At 34.0% G+C, this 19,785-nt stretch overlaps 3 protein-coding genes across 6 annotated transcripts; 1 reads left to right on the top strand and 2 right to left on the bottom strand.

Moving 5' to 3' along the window:
• Positions 1-1,720: 1,720 nt before the first annotated feature.
• Positions 1,721-8,166, bottom strand: LOC149907839 (uncharacterized). Its single transcript, XM_090102953.1, has 2 exons — positions 7,688-8,166; positions 1,721-3,714 (listed from the first exon to the last, which is right to left on the bottom strand). The coding sequence occupies exons 1-2, from the start codon at positions 7,696-7,698 to the stop codon at positions 2,043-2,045; spliced, it is 1,683 nt and encodes a 560-aa protein (XP_089959079.1). The 5' UTR covers positions 7,699-8,166; the 3' UTR covers positions 1,721-2,042.
• Positions 8,167-9,410: 1,244 nt separating this feature from the next.
• Positions 9,411-10,214, top strand: mRpS28 (mitochondrial ribosomal protein S28). Its single transcript, XM_090102954.1, has 2 exons — positions 9,411-9,711; positions 9,879-10,214. Exons 1-2 carry the CDS (start codon positions 9,478-9,480, stop codon positions 10,161-10,163), a joined length of 519 nt encoding a protein of 172 aa, XP_089959080.1. The 5' UTR covers positions 9,411-9,477; the 3' UTR covers positions 10,164-10,214.
• A 1,587-nt stretch (positions 10,215-11,801) lies between these two features.
• On the bottom strand, positions 11,802-19,626 carry GLS (glutaminase). Of its 4 annotated transcripts, none has more exons than XM_090102957.1 (10): positions 19,493-19,626; positions 17,334-17,386; positions 16,536-16,568; positions 14,998-15,094; positions 14,544-14,904; positions 13,750-13,902; positions 13,328-13,608; positions 12,884-13,192; positions 12,648-12,802; positions 11,802-12,168 (listed from the first exon to the last, which is right to left on the bottom strand). In XM_090102957.1, the coding sequence occupies exons 1-10, from the start codon at positions 19,553-19,555 to the stop codon at positions 11,808-11,810; spliced, it is 1,866 nt and encodes a 621-aa protein (XP_089959083.1). In that variant the 5' UTR covers positions 19,556-19,626; the 3' UTR covers positions 11,802-11,807. The 4 variants fall into 4 exon arrangements, with proteins under 4 accessions (XP_089959083.1, XP_089959081.1, XP_089959084.1 ...); XM_090102955.1 differs by lacking the exon at positions 19,493-19,626 and adding an exon at positions 17,485-17,819; XM_090102958.1 differs by lacking the exon at positions 16,536-16,568.
• Between the last annotated feature and the right edge of the window lie 159 nt (positions 19,627-19,785).

Here is a 19,785-nt window from a genome sequence, read left to right on the forward strand (position 1 = left end):
ATTGCCAGTTGATAAAAAAAGGTATAATTAAAAAAAATCAAATGTTATAAATCATAGTTGTACATGTACATTAAAAATAACTACGATAAAGAAAAACAACTTCAAAAAAGAAAAGTTAAATGTAAAAAAAGATTTGATATCACAAATTACTGCATATTATTTAGATGTGCAAACTTATGTTAACACATTATCTATATATATAATAAAACTAAGTAGATAAAATGTGCGTGCCGATAAAACTTAAAAAGGAGTCCCGACACGATAAAGGGACTTATGTGGTGTGATAGCCCTTTATCCCCCCTCGAACAAGAAAGTTCCCGTTTTAATCTAAAGAGCATGTTTTTAAAGATATAAGGGACTTTCCGACCCTTCAACTTGGAAATTAAGTGCAGTGGCGCCATCTGTTATCGAATATTTGAACTTCGGAGACTATACACTCCAATAGTCATAGTGTACACTGTACATAGTCTCCATAGTTGTGAGCCATTGCAGCATGTGTAGTAGTGGCGCGAAATTTAAAATTCCAATTTCAATAAAATCTTAAATTTAAATTTTGTGTATTTATACGTCATTATTTAACGTATATTTTGGAGTTAAAATATTTAAAAATTTAGGTTTTTAAATTTCGCGCCTTTACTTCATACGCTACCGCTACAGAAGCTAGAAAGTTCCCGTTTTAATCTAAAGGGCGTGTTTCTAAAGATATAAGGAACTTTCCAACCCTACATAGTGGCGCCATCTGTTATCGAATATTTGAACTTCATTCAGGACAACGATTGTTTGGGTTGCATTTCCAAAAGCGCTGCGAGCAATTGTAGCATGTGTAGTAGCACAGACTAATAATAATATACTACGGGTAGTAGTGACACGAAATTTAAAATTCCAATTTCAAATAAAGTCTTAAATTTAATTTGTTGCTATAATAAAGTTATTAAATTTTGTGTATTTTTACGTCATTAGCTAACTTATATTTTGGAGTTAAAGCGACATAATTTTAGTTATCCAAATTAGTTATCAAAACATTAAAAAATTTAGGTTTTTAAATTTCGCGCTTTTACTACAAATGCTACACCGCTATAGAACCTTTTATTATGGCGGGCGATAATGACCAGAATACTCTAGAAGGTGTGAGAGAGAAAATATTTTCAAATTTTCTCGAATATTCTAGAGCCTAGCTCTCTGAATATATAAGAGCCCGGTGTCGCTCACCAGAGTTAGTTTAATTTGAACAGCGAAAAACTTCCCCACTGAATTTCTAAACTCTTTACAAGTACCAGGAATGCCATTACACTGCCTTCGTCTGAAAATTGGAACTCCAATCATACTACCTACTCAGAAATCTCAACTCCCCAAAATTATGTAATGGAACTAGAATGATCGTAAAACAGCTATCGAATAATATCATTGAAGCTGAACTTATGACTGTACAGACAGTATTTATACCTAGAATACCTCTGATCTCTTCGGAATTGCCATTTCAATTTAAAAGACTGCAGTTTCCAATAAAATTAGCCTTTAGTTTTACAATTAACAAAGCGCAAGGACAAACTTTAAAATATTGTGGCATTAACCTCAAAGAATCCTGCTTCTCTCACGGTCAGCTATATGTAGCTTGCTCAAGAGTAGGAAATCCGAAAAATTTATGTTGTATACTCCGGACAATAAAATGAAAAATGTTGTTTATAAACAAGTATTGTAAATAATGAGAAAACGAATTATATCGACCGGCCCGCGAAGGCGCAAAAAAAACCGAAATTTACTTATTAATAATTTATTGTAAAAAAAAATTACATGATAAATTATTCCTAACTTAAACTATGTCCCTCCCGTTCAATGTTGGAACAAAGAGTGCTCGTCGTCCTCGGCGGGGCAGCTACAGCGTCGCGGTGGCGATGATTGCCGCAACACTCTCTGGAATCGCAGGTGTGCGCGATGTCGCAATTGCTAACAGGTGCAAGTCCTTCTTGGGTGGCCCCATGCATCCTCTAATAGTTAAGGCGTGTATATACAGTACATAACACCTCCCTCCTGAAGTTCAGCGATTATTGGCGGGCAAGGCTCGTTAATATCGCTGAAATTTCACACTCCGCCGATTGATGTTCTATTTCTTCTCTTTGATTACCATGAACACTCGTAGTAATAGGCTTTGATGTACGCACTCTCCGTACGACGTACCATGTCACTAGGGCAACTGCACTCGTTATTAATATAACATATATCGGTATGATGGAAGGCTGCATATAGAGAATCTCGTATCCGTTGTTAGTACTGATAGGCATTTCCATTGATATAGCTCTGTTACTAGCGTGTAATTTATCCAAATTTATCGAATTCAACTTCAGAACTTCTTCATCTGTATTATATTGGCTGGAATCTGGCAGGTTTGCAATTTTCATTATCTGTCCTTTGATATGGTCTTCTCGATTGACTATCTTGAAAGCCTCCGTTTGAAGAATGCAGTTTTTGGGTATTGTGGCTAAGTAGCTTCCTTTAATGACGTCATATTGATCTTGCGAGCATGATAGGTGAATTTTTGGTTGCTTGGGGAAACTGATGACGTAGTGGGCGTCGTCTAATTTTTCTAGTGCGGGTGCTCCGAGCTCCACAGGCGTGAAGAGACAAGATGCGACGACTCGTTGCGTGGTAATAAGGTGATACACGCAGTCATTTTTGGATCGATGATGGTTCAGCTTGTCCTCACATAGATACCCTAGGCCAGACTTCGGGCATTCTGCCTCCATGTACATAAAATCCTCGTCGTGAATTGCCACAAAAGGATAGGGTGGAATTAGGACTTTACTATCTTTATTAGGAACTATGGATAATTTAAATAATTCAAAGGTAGCAGGAAGGACAACCGGGAACATAAAAACTATAACTATATTTCTATTACTATAATAATAGCCTAGTTTAACTAAATCAAAATATTCTCTATAATTAACTTGAGGGATTTGATCTTTGCCATAAAATTTGTTTAACTTATTTAACATTTCTTTTAGTGAATTTGAATTGAACATAAGATGATGCGTACTTTTCGCACGAATAAAACCTAATAAATTTTCTAATCTATGTAATTCCTCAGATATATCATCAATGTTATCTGATAAAATTGCTACGCGTTGAATTAAATTGATGTATATAGTAATGTTTAAATTATTGGCCTTTAAATCATTTATAGCTATTTCAATTTTTTCCTGATTTTTAATTAAGTTGTTTAAAATATCAGATTGTTGGTTTATCCAATCTTTACTGAGGCTTATATGATTATTCATTTCTGTGACCAATCTATTTTCATTATTTTGTAATAATTTAATTGCGGTATCATATTTAATTGCATCCGTATAGTCTAGGTTACCAGAAATACTTTTTATTACTGAACCTAAACCATCTATGAGACCTCTCTTTTTGCGATTGGGTTCAAAAGTTTCTAACTGATTTGATAATTTAATAATCTTATAATGCAGGTGTTCAATATGTGAATTATAAAGCGAAAATAATCTATCGTGCAAATTAGGTGTTAATGAATTTAATTGATCCTTAACTATGGTTATACTATCGCGAATATCTTTTAAATTAATAATTTGCAAAAATGAATGATAATGAGTGACAATTCTTGCAGTTCCAATATTAAATGGTAGTATACCGGGTCCATCATCCAAGCTACTCAGGGTGGGATCCTCCGCTTGAATCAGGCACAGGATCAGAGGAAGGATTCTGTAACAATTTAGGTACCCTCTTAAACCTAAATTTAGCAACAGCGCCATATTTCTTCTTAGTATATATATGAATAGGTAAATCAGCCGGTACATCTGTTATAGGGATATCTAGAATTGGGTTCTCCGCGTCAGTATGAACTGTGACGGTGTCGGAATTTGCTTTAAGAGTATCTGATTTCGAATGTGCAGTAATCTTAATTGAATTGGAATGAACAGTAATTGTATCTGAACTTCTTTTTATTAATGAAGGTGTTGTTTCTGTTGGATTAACCGCTAAAGAATCTGTTTCCTCATTGTTAATTTGAATACGCGATAAAGCATCGGCGTTACAATTTTGCTTTCCCTGCTTATAAATTACAGTGTAATCGTATTCGCTAAGTTTGAGCCTCCAACGTGTGAGACGGGAATTAGGTTCCTTTAAATTCATGACCCATTGAAGGGGTCTATGATCAGTTATAATTTTAAACTTACGGCCAAAAAGGTAAGGGCGGAAATATTTCGTTGCCCAGACAATTGCTAATAGCTCCTTCTCAATCGTGCTATAATTAATTTCGCTACTATTAAGTGTACGTGAAGCGTACGCAATTGGTTTATCGGAACCAACGGGGCCTTGTGAGAGTACAGCACCGATAGCTAAATTCGACGCGTCAGTCGTAAGAATAAATTCTTTATTGAAATCAGGATACTGAAGAATTGGATCATTCATTAATAATGTTTTACACCTATTGAAACATTCAATGTAATCTTTAGAAAATGTTATCTTTGAACCTTTTTTTAAGCATTGTGTCATGGGTTTCGTGATTTTAGCGAAATCTGGTATGAATTTCCTATAATAACCTAATAGACCTAGAAATCGTTTAATGTCGGTTGGAGTTTTCGGAAGAGGATACTTTTGGATGGCAGATATCTTATCTGGGTTAGGCTTTATCCCATCTTTGCTAATAATGTGACCTAGATACGCGGTTTCAAGTTTAAGAAATTCCGATTTATCCATCTGTATTTTAAAGTTGGATTCACGCAATCTCTGAAACACTTTCCCAAGATTAACGATATGCTCCTGTAAAGAAGTGCTAAACACTATTATTTCATCCAGGTAGACTACACAAATAGAATTTTGCAATTCTCTCAGTACATTATCCATAACTCTTTGAAAAGTAGACGGACTGTTCTTTAGACCCATGGGCATTCTTAAGAATTCAAAATGACCATGTTCTACACTAAAAGCAGTTTTTGGAATGTCAGCCGGGTTCATTTCCACTTGATAAAACCCACTTGCTAAATCTAGCGTTGTGAAGTATTGACAGTTACCCAATTTACGTAAGACATCTGTAATATTAGGAATCGGATATTTTTCATCCAAAGTTTTCTCATTTAACTTTCTAAAATCAACAACTAAACGCCATTTAACTTTGCCGGATGCATCTGCCTTTTTAGGTACTACCCAAATAGGAGAGCTCCATGCTGAATCTGATGGTCTAATAATACCTTGTTCTAACATCTTACTTATCTGATTCTGTACTTCCTGCCTATGAATAATTGGATAGCGATAACTTTTCGTATAAACCGGTATTTCATCCTTAGTTCTAATAGAATGTTTAATTTTATTCGTAAATGTTAAGTTTTCTCCTTCTATATAAAATACATCCGCATACTGTGTACATAATGACTCTAAATTTAAACGTTCCTCATCATTTCAGTGATCAGTACGCAAACGAGATAATACCTGTTTCACACGGTCGGACGAACGTTTGGTGCGCGTGCACTCGTTATTATAAACCTCGGCACATACCGGTCGATCCATTGAAAAAATTACATCATTACGGGTTGGATTAGAAATTTCCACGATAGCGCGATTGCTCCTCGCCTTCGTTAAACATTCAGAAATATGACAATTACATATAATTTGTTCCGGTATAATAGCGTCTCCATTCTCAACATCTACGGGTAATCTAACTAATTTACTACTTCCTGCGGGTATGACGTCCTCATAAAGATTAGCGTTCCGTGAGTCATATACTAATAACTGATTCGTAGCGTTGCATGTATTTAAAGTTTTAGTTTTATAATTAATCGATGCTTCCCATTTATCTAACAAATCTGAACCTATTAAGCCGTCGAAATAATTGTGAAATTTATAAACGAAAAATGTGATATCGTCAGGGTCATTAAATTCAGGAAAACTAGGTAATGTTATAGAATAATTATTACGTGTTACAGCATGAACATTACTTACTTCAAAGGGATCATAATTAAGAGTAACGTCAGGAAAATATCTCTGTACTGCATCGGGGCTAAGAAAAGATTGGTTAGCTCCAGTATCAATTAACAATTTAAGTGGAGGATTATGAATTTGAATATAAGGAAGTTGACGTTGCGTATGTAGATTTAATTCTATTTTGGTTTTTCTAATTTTTGGTGGATTCTGAAAATCTTGATCGTGTTCTGAACGTACGTCACACGTTTCAACAAAATTTTCAGGTGCGTCTGTCTGTTCGTAATGTACATAGGGTTCATATTCTGTACAGTAATATTCATTATTATAATAGTCATCTTCATAAGGATATAAATCGGTACAGTAATAATCTTCATCATCTATATATTCATTATGATTCATCTCCCTAGTCTTAAAATAATTACTCGGGGGTGGATTGCCAAATTTTGACCAATCATGAGCGCGTGCAAAAGGTGTCGGTGGTAAAGTCTTTGTCACGTAATGGCTAACGCCACTCATAGGATGCGGTTTCGGTTGCGCGGGATGTTTAGGCTGTAATCTGAACGTATTGCTCTGCGGGTTATAGTTAGGGGGTGCAGCGCGGAAAATTTGCATAGTACGAGTTGGACGTGCTGGTCCTTGCGGTTGATTAAAATTTCGATTAAAATTTGGTGGCTTAAATTGCGGTCTAAACGAATGTATAGGCTGTAGTTTAGAAGATATAGGTTCACTAAAATCATTATGTCTATAAAACGGTTCATGCGAGTACGGCATTCTAAAAGGTACGTGGGGTTTCCTATCAAAAGTTTCATTACGTTGTTGAAGGTATAAAGTGCTTTGTTCTTCATTAACGTATTCTAATGCCTTTTCAATGGTTGCGGGGCGCATGCAACGTATGCGTGAGCCTAACGGATCTCTTAAACCACGTAGGAAAGCCTGTAGTGTTAATTTTTGATACAGGTCCCTTTTTGCCTCACGAGTAGTAACGACTGTTTCATGTAATGCTATATACGTCATTATGGTACTAAAAAGATGCTGACATCTTTCATAGAACTCTTGAGGAGAGCTACGACCTTGCGTTAATAAGGCTAAATCGTTATAAAGGGCGGTCTCATCTCTATGGTCAGAAAAGTTATTAACTAATACGCTTCTAATACCGTGCCAAGTAGTAGGTATACCATTTGCATTAATAACTCGGGCTGCGGGCCCAGTAACTTTATTTAAAATACCATTACATAACGCGGCAGTTTTTAAAGTATTTCCGGGATCTTTATCTATAAATTCCTCAGCTATTTGGTCACTTAAATGTATAAATCTTGTTAAAACGTTAACATTACCATCAAATTCTGGCAAAAGCCTAAGTGCATTAAAAATTTTATCCAAATCTGACATTTTAAATATCTGTATTACCTATATAAAATATATTAAATTTAATTAAATTTATTTACTTCGTTAAACTAATATAAAAAATTTATAATCTTTACCTAATATATTTGAATTATAAAATGAATTAATTAGTAAAATTCGAAAATTAATCAATTCGTAATTAATTGATATTTAAATTTATTAATCTTTTATCAACCTAATATCTATATATTTGAATTTTACAAATTGATTTTGTAAAATTCTACAATTAATTCTCGATGAATTAATATATTTTAAGCCTACGCACTACAGTTCCTCGGTTCCCGTGAATGGGTAATCTAGGAAAACTTACAATCTAGGAGTGGCAAGACACTAAGAGAATTAGTGTACTTACAGGATTTTCATTTCGGCCTTTCTTGCAGTATCAATGTTCGGATACCCTTCGCGTTGCGGCGGCCAACGGTGTAGGTTCTGGATCCCCGTCGTCGTCCCTCCGATGGAATAGCGATACTCGATGCTTGTAGTTTCGCGTTCCGAGAGACGGCTCTCAAGGATTATCCACAAGACTGCGCCAATTATATCGACCGACCCGCGAAGGCGCAAAAAAAACCGAAATTTACTTATTAATAATTTATTGTAAAAAAAAATTACATGATAAATTATTCCTAACTTAAACTATGTCCCTCCCGTTCAATGTTGGAACAAAGAGTGCTCGTCGTCCTCGGCGGGGCAGCTACAGCGTCGCGGTGGCGATGATTGCCGCAACACTCTCTGGAATCGCAGGTGTGCGCGATGTCGCAATTGCTAACAGGTGCAAGTCCTTCTTGGGTGGCCCCATGCATCCTCTAATAGTTAAGGCGTGTATATACAGTACATAACAAACGTTTTCAATAAACTTTTTTTTTACTTTTTACGTCATAGTTTATTTTTTTACTTCGACTCTACCACGTCATCTCATGTCAACTCCCGGGCGAAGCCGGGTTTTTTAGCTAGTAAATTAAATAAATTTATATCAATACCTACTACAACCTAGTATTAGATATTATGTGGATATTATGTAGTTTTAGTAATACCATGGACGAATATAATTTATATTTGTCTATGGTAATACATATTAGTAAATACCTTTCAAAATCTATTAAATGTATTTTTAGCAAGACGTACCTAGTCATTTAGTCATTTTTTCACTACATACATTTATAAAAGTTCATGTAGTACCTATGATAAATTTATTAAGTGATACAATCTTGGTTCACATTTTCTTTTCTTTTTCTTATTACACTGTAATATCCTAAAATAATATTGTCACTCGTTCAAATATATTTGTAATATGATTGTTGTAATAATTTCCTGTAAGTAAAGATACATAAATTATTTTATTGTCATAAACAATAATTATTTTAGAATTAAGAGTTTTCAAACTTTGTATTCTTTGTTGTAAATTCAAAATAAAAATAAAATCGGTGTGAAATCTCCTCCTTTTTTTGAAGTCGGTTATTTGAATTCAAGAACGCAATATATTTTTGTTTACTTCAGTTCATTCATATTTTAATACGGCAAATAAAAATACCTGCCGTATAAATCGTATTTTAAATGCCTATAAATACTTAAATGTGTGTTTTCTTAATAAAAAAAGGTTTCTTATAATAGACAGGGTTTTAGGTTAAAAGCAAAGAATTTTTTCAAAAATTGAGCGCCCTATAAGACTGAAAATACACAAACTAGTGCTTTTTTGCTGTTGGTATACTGCCTTTTCGAAAATTGAGTTGGCAACACTGAACATTATCGTCCGATAGCCACTGGGAATATCGGTGTCGGCTCCGATATCCGATATCGGACCGGACAATGTGAAAGACAGGCACATATTTCATACATTTTACTTCCCTCCGATATCGGATATCGGCTATCGGCTTCCGATATCCGATATCGGATCGGATAATGTGAAAACGCTCTAATACTGGATAGAACCTTGATAGAACCGACCACAGAAAATCTATCTATTTCTATTATCTATATCACAAATCTGTAGTCTGTGATCTGTATGCCAACTGCCAATGCCAAATTGACAATATTGACAGATACGATACGCACTAAGGTTAAGAAGTGCTGTTTTAACTTTAATAAAATATTTATTATACGTACATAAAAAAAGAACTTGAAAGGAGATATATAATTTATTTCACAATGACAAGTTGGGTAATGTTGAGTAGACAACTGAAGCAAACAAAACGGTTGTTCTCTCATAATCTCTGTACTACATCCAGGGTCTTAAATGTTGACAATGTTGAACAAAATGCCACACCAGGAAAGGTCGGAGGATTTGCCAAAGCTTTTGAGAAACAGAGCCATATACTGGAAGAGGATAACACCCCAACACCTACCTTCGCGTCTCTTCTTCGAAATTCAAAGCTAGTCGACGTAAGTTCAGTGTGCCGCTTTATTTTCCAATTACGAATTGAATAAGAGTATTTATTATTTCTTTTGTAAAACTTACATAGAAATTGTCGACTAAACTATATTTGACATGTTATTCTAATCCTAACACAAGGAAACCAAGTGTAATTTTATGTTGTACTTTGTTTTAGCTTGGAGATCCAGTTGGAAAAATAGTGATTGGTAAAATATTTCACGTAGTGGAGGACGATTTATACATTGACTTTGGATGGAAGTTCCACTGTGTTTGTACCAGACCAGCCACTAGAGGAGAGGAGTATGTCAGAGGAGCACGAGTGAGGATCCAAATCAAAGACCTAGAACTCTCATCTAGGTTCCTTGGCTCAAGCACTGATCTCACACTATTAGAAGCAGACTGTAAATTACTTGGTATTGTTTCATCGCCAATTCGTTCAAGCAGTGACAAAGATAAGTAGTACAATGTTTTATAGTTTATAGTAATAGCAATAAATGTAGAAACTATGAAATTGGTTTTCTTCTTCATTCATATTTAGAGTTATTATATTGAAACAAATTTTAGTTTGAATAGAATATGCTTAGAGTTTGTCATATCTTATTGTGATTCTGGATTGCAGAAAATTAAATGTAATTGAGATTGAAGCCATAATGAAAAATAGTCACTATCATTATTATTACACTACTAACACCCCGGTTTTGCCCATGGTACATATTTATGTTATCTCCATAAGTATATCATACTTTAAGGAATGTTTTAAAAAAAGGAGAAATATTATTAAAGTAATCAGTTCAGCAATTCTCGAGTGATGCACTTATATTTTATTACTTATACTTAACTATTTATTCTATGTGATGATTGTCAGGGAATAGGAATAGTTTTACATAACCCCCAAATAAAATTCAATCGATTTATTTTAACAGTTTTAATTGACATACATACATGGACAACATACATATTATGGATTCTAACAATTCTTCTTAAAATATTATTGTCATATTCGAGATAGAATCTGTGTAGCATTTTATATTGTTATAACAGTACAATAGGAGCAAAAATTTATTAAAACACCAAAATTTCACAAGCATATTATGCAATAAACATATATCTGATAAAAAATAGTTGTTAAATGCAAAATACAATGTTAATTCCTTCGGCAAACTATCATCACAATTAATTGTTTCATTTGACTTAAATTTTTGGACAATTTTTGCCTAGATAACGTATAACACTTACAACATATATGTAGTTATCTTTATAAATAGTGAATAATTGAATGTACATTTTAATCCATACTAATATTATAAATGCGAAAGTAACTCTGTCTGTCTGTCTGTCTGTTACTCAATCACGCCTTAACTACTGAACCAATTTGCATGAAATTTGGTATACATATATTTTGATACCCAAGAAAGGACATAGGATAGGTTTTATCCCGGAAATCCCACGGGAACGGGAACTATGCGGGTTTTTCTTTGACTGCGCGGGCGATGCCGCGGGTAGAAAGCTAGTAATTGAATAATAAAATAAGTTATAGAAAATTATATATTGAGCTTACATAAAACTTTGTCTTTAAATAGCTAAACAATATTAACAATAAAATAACACTTAAATAAAATTGATCACAGCCTTAAAATTAAGTAATTGCAGTAAAGCACAATATTATATTTTGATTATTCACTTGTTTATTATGTTAAATAATCATTTCACTCATACACAATGAAGAGTAGTTTATTTTATAACACCTACAAATCTAAAAGCTACAGATTGTCTTTCAATATTTGAATATCTACCTACAATGTCTACATACACAAACCAGAAAATACTTTCATCAATGATTAAATTTTATAAAATCTATCTACTACCATTTGTTGTAAATTACTAATTGTTAATAGAGCTGATTTTATGAAGATTCCATACTTCCAAACTAGAGTATATTTAATTATTTAAGCTCTATAAACCACTGCAAGTAGGAAAATTACGTAGGTGCAAATTTTAACCTACATACTTTGTTGAAATGTAGTAGATAAAAAAATTGTACATAGTTCTGAAACATATTTTACGCAGAGTCTACTACACAAACTTGTCGAACTTTAAGAAATGTTTAATTTACTTTATCACCATTCCTGGTAACAATATCCTGAATGCTTGGATCCTTCACTGCGTCATCAGCTTGCGGCTGCACGTCCAATATATCGTCAACCGTTGAGGCCGAAGGTGGAGTTTCTACACCCAGTGGATGTGTGCGTTCCCATTCCTTGAGATATTGTACAACTGCAGCGTGTCCGAATGTTTCGGCTTCATTTAGTGGACGACTTCCCCAGCGGTCCTGGGGATCATGTGGTACATTGCACTGGGCGAGTAGAAACTCGACACAACTAAGATGTCCTTCCGCTGCCGCGAGATGTAACGCCGTTCTGCCATCGTAATCCGATAGTGTCATGTCCATTCCAGAAAGGTGGTGCCTGTAGACAGATTGACACTTAATGGATGGCGTAGTAAAAGATCCTACTGCTAATAAAGAAAAGCTTTTTAAAAAGCAGTAGCGAAATAATTGCGCTAAACATCGATGTCCAGTGAATAAAAACGATAGAAGAGTAGGTAACTATAATGTAAAATGATTAATTTTGAATTGAAACGAATATATAATCGAGAATGAGATAAACATAGAAGTATTTAATAGCAAATAATTATTTACAATTGCTGCAAAAGTATGTGACAGTGAGTTTAAAAGAAAGATACGAATAATCAAGGTGGCGACTAATGCTCCAAGCATTTGGAACTTTACTTGTTATTGTAATAATTTATTCTTTTTCTGGTGGGTTGGGCACTGGCGCCGGTAGATTAGATTCATCAGAAGGATTGCTGACAAATACATAAATAATTACATAAAGAATTGGTATTTCATTGATAATAAATTTAATATATTTATTGCAATATTTACCTCCTCAGTGCACTTAAATCGCCACTAGCTGAAGAGAATAGGAGATTGACAATGCTCAGTCCAGTAGATTCAAATTTGTAGCGGCGGGGGTCCTTCTTGTGACTTGCATAACGAATATTGTCGTATTTATGGAAATTGAATCGCTTAATTAGCTCCTGAAATAAATACATGAATATGTTAATCATCTTTGAAGAGACTTTTCATATAAATGATACAAAAATGAAAGTCATGCATACCTCACAAAATTGCAAACCCCTACAGCTATTGCCTAGCGGATCTAGAGGTGGAGACCACGTGCAAATACCCATCACATTGGGCACAACAATAAGCATCGCTCCTGAAACCCCAGATTTGGCAGGCAAGCCGACTTTGAACGCAAATTGCCCGGAATAGTCGTACATTCCACAGCTGTGCATTAAGGACAGCACATTCCGAACGGAATCAGGTCGCAAAACTTTCTCATCAGTTATCGGACATATTCCACCGTTCGCTAATGTTGCAGCCATAATGGACATTATGTCGCAATTAGCCTCCATTGAACAGCACTGGAAAAAAAACCTTATTTAGATCAAGTTAGGTATTCAATTGCGTCATTAGAAAATTAAAATTTACCGACGAAAATGTTGCGTAATTGCCTTAACAAAATATAGAATACAGTCTATAAGGACAGAAATGCGTACCTGAAAATAGAAATCCATACATTCACGAAGATTAGTTTTCTCCGGGTAACACTTATGTTCCCTCATGTAAAATCCCAATGCATAGTTACGATCGGCAGCCTCGCGTTCAGACAAAAATACTGCATTATTGAAACCCAACACCTCGTTCCCAGCGAGGCGACTGAAGAATGACATAACATAGTCAAATTTCTCCGCCAAGGTCATTTCCGGCTTGTCCAAAGTTTTCAGCAACGAACATACTAAAATCGCTCCAGCGTTGATCATTGGGTTGTGCGGCTTCACTAAAAATACAAGAGATTATTTTAAATCCAGTTGGGATTAGTTGAGTGCTGATTTAGGTTATGCTTATAAAATTTGCTATTCTTTTTATAATCATGTGTATAAAATTGTTCACATGATTAATAAAAGAATATATTACTAACTGTTATAATCCAAAACGAGTTCATTGAAGTTTCTGCCACTGGGCTCCGTGCCAATATACTGATGTACAACGTCAGATCCTAGAGTCTCGAGTGCCATTGCATACGTTAACGGCTTGCTACAAGACTGAAGAGTAAACGGCACATTTACGTCACCTGTGGAAAACAAAAGGGTTATTCAGATACTTTTTTGTTTGAAAACTTAGCTACTCCTAATGGTCCGGGAGCCAGCAGCAGATTTTATGACCAAGTTCCTCTCAAGCGGTAATTAGTAAAATGCATCAAAGTATAGTATTATGAAGCCTCGTGAACGTCAGCTGGAGCTCGGTTGGGGGGAAGAGCGGTTGTAGCCTCCCGTATCAGCTGACGGTTTTTCCACCAAGATACAGCCAGCTGACATATATATTTATCCACAGTTACATATAAGCTATCATCAGGTAAATTTTTGTTTGAGAGGAAATAACGGAAAATAAATTTTTCTTTAAATTTAACTTTCATGTTCGAGACACCAGCTGACGTATAATACACCATGTTGTAACCAGCTGACTATTTTTTTTCGTTGAGATATTGGGTTAGCTACAATTTGACAAATTTTTAGCTGAGAGGAAATGAATGAATGAATGTATTTTTTTTTCCTATGTGCGTGGGAGGCTACAACCGCTCACCCCCCCAACCGAGCGCCAGCTGACGTTCACGAGGCCTTATAATACTATACTCTCATGCGTCTGACGAATTATCTCTTGAGAGGAAATAGTTAACCAAATTTGCACCTGGCTCCCTAACCATAACAATCTTACCTATCGAAAATCGCTGACCGTCGATCGTGCAAACACTGACGCCCCAATTATCCGGATTCATTCTAGCTAACTGCGGAATATAACTTGCTACTTTTCCATCTGTTATGCTTTTCGCCGTCCAATACATTTCTTCAATGTCTTTGATAAAGTCTTGGAAGTCGGGAATTACGAACTGGCTTCTAAATGCTCTTGTAATTAGAACTATATTCGGAGAAATTACTTCTTTAAAAGTTTTTCTGTCCAGTTTTAGAGTTTCAGGAGAGCCTCCTTCAAAGTTTGACTCTTTGTGAACCTTGTACAAATTGTGCATGACTTCCTTCACACGAGGGTCATTCTTTCTGATTCCGGTTGTTCTTAGGGCCTATTAAATTTGGAGATTAAATTTGAATTAGACTTTCTTACATACAATACAAGAGTAATATTCAAAGAAAAAATAGAAGAATATGAAACATACGGCCAAAAACTTTCCAACAGGAAGGAGCCCCGAATCTTCATTTTTGAACATGTCAAACAAAACATCGTCGGCATTTTTATGTGATCCCTCCCTCACTCTGTAATTGATAATAGGAATAACTTCAAAAATTTATCTATCATACTTTAAAAGATAATATAGTTGTTTAAAGATGAAAATACATATATCTACATAGAAATGTTACGAGCTACGTGCTAAAAATAAGTAGGTATATGTACTTTATATAAATATCTGCTATGACTGTATCAATCTATGGTGAAATATTTATCGTCACGATGAAATTAGATGTATTATCATAAATCATTTTCATACAAGGTTTGCACAAGTGACGTAGGCGGGTGTGTCTGAAACGTAGCAAGATGTCAACATCACCTGACTGGTTCATTTGGCTCGTGATCAAAATATTTTCGAAAATAATGAGTAATGTGACGTTCCACTTTTTGTAAAAATAATTCTTTAATTAACCTAATTTTTTTCAGTGCTAAATAAAAAAAATATAAACTGTAGCATTCTATAAAAATAAACAATAACAATTTGGTCTTACACACTCTTGAAAAATTATACTCTAGCACCTCAAACTATAAAATGAGATAAAATAATATACAGGGTGTAATCGTTAAGTATGCACATAAAAGGTGACTATTAACAGGTGATTATTCCGTAACTATTGCAGTTATCAAAAAACTTTAAACTGATATAAAAAATATAATGAGAAATATTTAAAAGTTTAACTTAAAACACTCCCGTACATTTAGTATGTATAAGATGAATGTGATTTTAGTTTTTTTTTCTTTAGTATTTTGCTTTAATTACTTCGCAAATTTTAAGGATAGTTCATTTAGAAGCTATAAATAGAGCTCCTCATTGTATTGCACATTGAGGACGTCACTCTGCAAATCTGCTTTGAATTCAAAATGTATGGGAGTGTATTGTAACATTTTTGGACATTTCTCTTTTTCTTTCTCGCTGCAATATTTAGTTACGAAATAATCGCCTATGCACAATAAATTTACGATTACACCCGGTATATTTAAAACGTAGGTTTGTTTCATAATACAATGTAATAATTGTGTATGAATTTATTTTCTGTTAGTATGTATTTCAAATAAAAAAGCGTTGCTTTATTGCATTTTGTGACGCGTACCAAATATAATAAATCCTATGTCAATGTAACAAAACCAAAGCATGTGTAAGTTGTACGTGTATTTATTTATTGTGAAATAGCGCTAAGTCCAGAATAATAATAATATTTTCTCGTCTATTATATTGTAATAACAACTACAAATAAATAACATATATAATTATTACACCACAAGTTGACATTACACTTTACTAGGAAATGGCAGTACCTAATGTTCAAATAAATAAATTAAAAAGTAAATATGACTCCAAAGGATTGCTACTACGTATTGCTGATGTAAGAAGACGTAAATAGTTATTAAAGCAAAGCTGGCGCTGAAAATGCCCATACAAGCTTAGAAAAAAATTATTAAATTCTAGCATGCGTCACTCTTACTCACGCTGGGTCTAAGTTGTGCACGAATGAGAAGTATCTGCACCATGGAATTATAAAATATAAAATTAGCCTTACCATTGATCTAATGTTATAAATTGCGTGTAGTATATAATATGTAAAATACATTAAATAAGTGATGGTAGAGACAGTAGAGTTTTGCTCTATCAAGTAAAAAGTAAAGTATGTTCGGTTAACAAATAGTTTTATAGTATAAATTAAAAATAAAATAAGTAATTATAAATAAACAATTATACATATATGATTATACTTTGTTAATGGTGCACAGACATGATTGCAGAATACGTGAATGCGAAATATTAAGAACCAATTTGTATATTTTATTTACGTTAGAAAGTGAAACTGGGACACATATTTGTATTTTTATCATTTGAAATTCGGATCTTTTAAGCTTTATACAATGCCCTATATTAAAAAAAGCTATATTAAAAAAAAGTTATCGATTCAATTGGATTCCCGAATTTTTGGATTTCTATGTCTAGAAATCGTTAAAGCTTTTCACAATTTAGGTAATTTTTAATAATAGATATTGATTATCTATCTAGAGGTTCAATAAATAGAAATTTGTTAGGGAGTGCATTTTAAATGTCAGGGGTGAACACTGAACATGATAGGGTAGGTACAGACGACCGGCGCCGCTGACATAATATTGCGTTCACTTATAATATGAGTCAATAGAAGTTGATGATGGATCATTAATGACAATTTATTTTCAATAAAATGGCTTCGAGTGTTTCTAAACTAACGTTTCAGTTATTGATATGAGTAGTTCATATGTACTAACCTTGTATCAATGGATTGTGCAGCGTAGAAACTCGGTGCTGAATTTCTCCATTTCTGAAACGGAAAAGTTTCATTTTTGAATGCCGGGTTTTACGACGAAGGTTTGACATAATTTGGTATGAAAACATTTACGAAACATGTAGGACACTCACAGGTCTTTCTATAACGTATACGGGTCTCACTTGGCTATAGCTACGGTAGCAGATACATGAAGACTGCTGTTTCAGTAATGGTTTTGTGGCTGAAGCGATTCTACGGAGCTGACGAGTGTTCATGGCGAATGGCGGTGTCGAAAAATGTCGAGCAGTCGCGCGGTTAGGTCGTATACAACGCGCAGGCGTCAACTAAAGGCGCTTCCCCGGCGACGTGCGGTACTAGCTTATCTAATATGACCTTTATTTACACGGTGACGCGGTTTTACGTGAAATTCAAATATTGAAAGTAGCAATTTAGAGTATGCATTTGTTTCTTTAGTTATTCAAGACGTATAATTTTCAATACACGCAACACCTTCGCTTTATTCGTATAAATAACATGATACTTATGGTTGTTTGATCTTAAATATTATCGTCTAGTAATTATTGTTTTGGTTATAAAATATTCAGTGATAACAATATTAATTGGTATAAAAAAGTTATTTAACTTTAAATCGATATCATTATGTATCTACGACGAATAATAAGCTACAACTGGCATGTCACGTAGATTTTTACCTAATCGACAATAATATCTTTTCACCCTTATTCGTGGGAATGAATTTGTTAAAACTATGTGATCCCAGGTTAGGTTTCTTGTTTCCCCGGCTTATCGCGTCTGATTTAAGAAATAACAAAAGTTTTCAAATGCTTGCCAAACTTGTGAAGTTGAAGAAACTGGCCAAACCTTCATAAGTTTGGTTCGTTGGTTACCAACTCGACCAACTATTGCCAACTAAGTAATCGTGCATCATCCTCGTCGTATGTAGAGCATCTCTATGTAGATACTAGACATGCTTTATCACAAGCTCTCTACTATTAAAATCCTGAATTTCACTCCTAAACAGTACATTCAGGAACTTGAATGAAGTTTCTCATGTATTTCGTCATGTAGAGATACATTTATGGCTTTTAACTGAAGTAAAAATCAGTGATATTTTCATTAAATTTTTAAGGCCCAAAACCATCGGGTAATGCCAATATTTACACCAGGAATTTAACTAGATATTTTTATACTTAGATCATTGAAGAGGTACCTATCACCTATGCATAAATTCGTTTGAAACGTAGAAGCTGTTTCGCTATCGGTGCTCGTCACGTTGGCATGTAAAATCTATAGTCTATACTAATATTATAAAGCTGAAAAGTTAGATTGTTTGTTTGAACGAGCTAATCTCAGGAACTACTGGTCTGATTTGAAAAATTCTTTCGGTGTTAGCCCATTTATCGACGAGGCCATATATCATCACGCTAAGACTAATAGTAGCGGAACAATGCGGGTAAAACCACGGGACACAGCTAGTAATAAATAAACTGCTGTTTTAAGTATGTTTCGATTCAACGATTCTACAAATATCAATTATTATATTCTAACCGTTCATTTTTTCAGGCTCTACTTACCTACCACTATGAGTGCTCTATCTGCATGCTTGTGTATTTTGTGTCTTTTGAAAAATCATTGATTTAACCTTGAAACTTTTCTATTAAAAACGAATTATTTAATGATATTAAACAATAATTTAAAATTATTTTTACTTGTAACTTTAATTATTTTGCTGTGTTTAAGAGATACCATCAAGGTCATAACCATATTATGGTTTCCTCAAATCATATAATACTTATAAATTAATATTTAATAATAATTATTTCCTGTTCCAAATTTATAAATTCAGTAAATTGCAAGTTAATATGTTCAGCTTAAATCATTTCTCTATCTGCTGTGTAATAAAAATAAATAAAAAGCTCAGATGCGTTGTAAAATTATCATAAAAAATTCGCAAGAAAAATGGCGAAAGATTTATCATTTAAATTTAATATAAACAAATAAAAGATATCCTACATTTAAATATGACCTATTCAATAATGCATTAAACAGTACTGTTGATATTTTTTCCGCATATTATTATATAGATTAAATTTATTTATTAAATTGAAAATTACATAAAAATATGTCAAAAAACAATACCTCGAAATCACCATCGGAAGCCATAACGAAATCTTCAAAACTACACTTGGAAATATAACGCATGCGTATAACTGTTTACTTTGAAAGATTTAGCACGTGCGCAAGAGTACTGAATTCAGCTCTACACACTACGCCGTTTTACTGAGCAATAGTTTCAGACAGACGCCTTTAAATATAGGACTCCATGGAGTGCCAAGATCGAAGCATTTGTTGTTCGGTTCTATTAATAGATTCATACATATTTGATATGTTCCTTTACAATATTTTCATTTATAGGTTGAAGAGTGCATTTG

The sequence above is a fragment of the Colias eurytheme genome, chromosome 6 (assembly GCF_061535395.1).
Source record: "Colias eurytheme isolate Ceu_HAF_F1 chromosome 6, ilColEury1 Martin Lab GWU primary, whole genome shotgun sequence".
NCBI lineage: Eukaryota > Metazoa > Arthropoda > Insecta > Lepidoptera > Pieridae > Colias > Colias eurytheme.

Coding starts and splice junctions, on each gene's coding strand:
- mRpS28 (XM_090102954.1), top strand. CDS start 9,478: ATGACAAGTTGGGTAATGTTGAGTAGACAACTGAAGCAAACAAAACGG. Junction 9,712..9,878: donor GAAATTCAAAGCTAGTCGAC/GTAAGTTCAGTG, acceptor ACTTTGTTTTAG/CTTGGAGATCCAGTTGGAAA.
- GLS (XM_090102955.1), bottom strand. CDS start 17,607: ATGAACACTCGTCAGCTCCGTAGAATCGCTTCAGCCACAAAACCATTA. Junction 17,387..17,484: donor TATACGTTATAGAAAGACCT/GTGAGTGTCCTA, acceptor TTTCCGTTTCAG/AAATGGAGAAATTCAGCACC. Junction 13,193..13,327: donor GTATGGATTTCTATTTTCAG/GTACGCATTTCT, acceptor TTTTTTTTCCAG/TGCTGTTCAATGGAGGCTAA.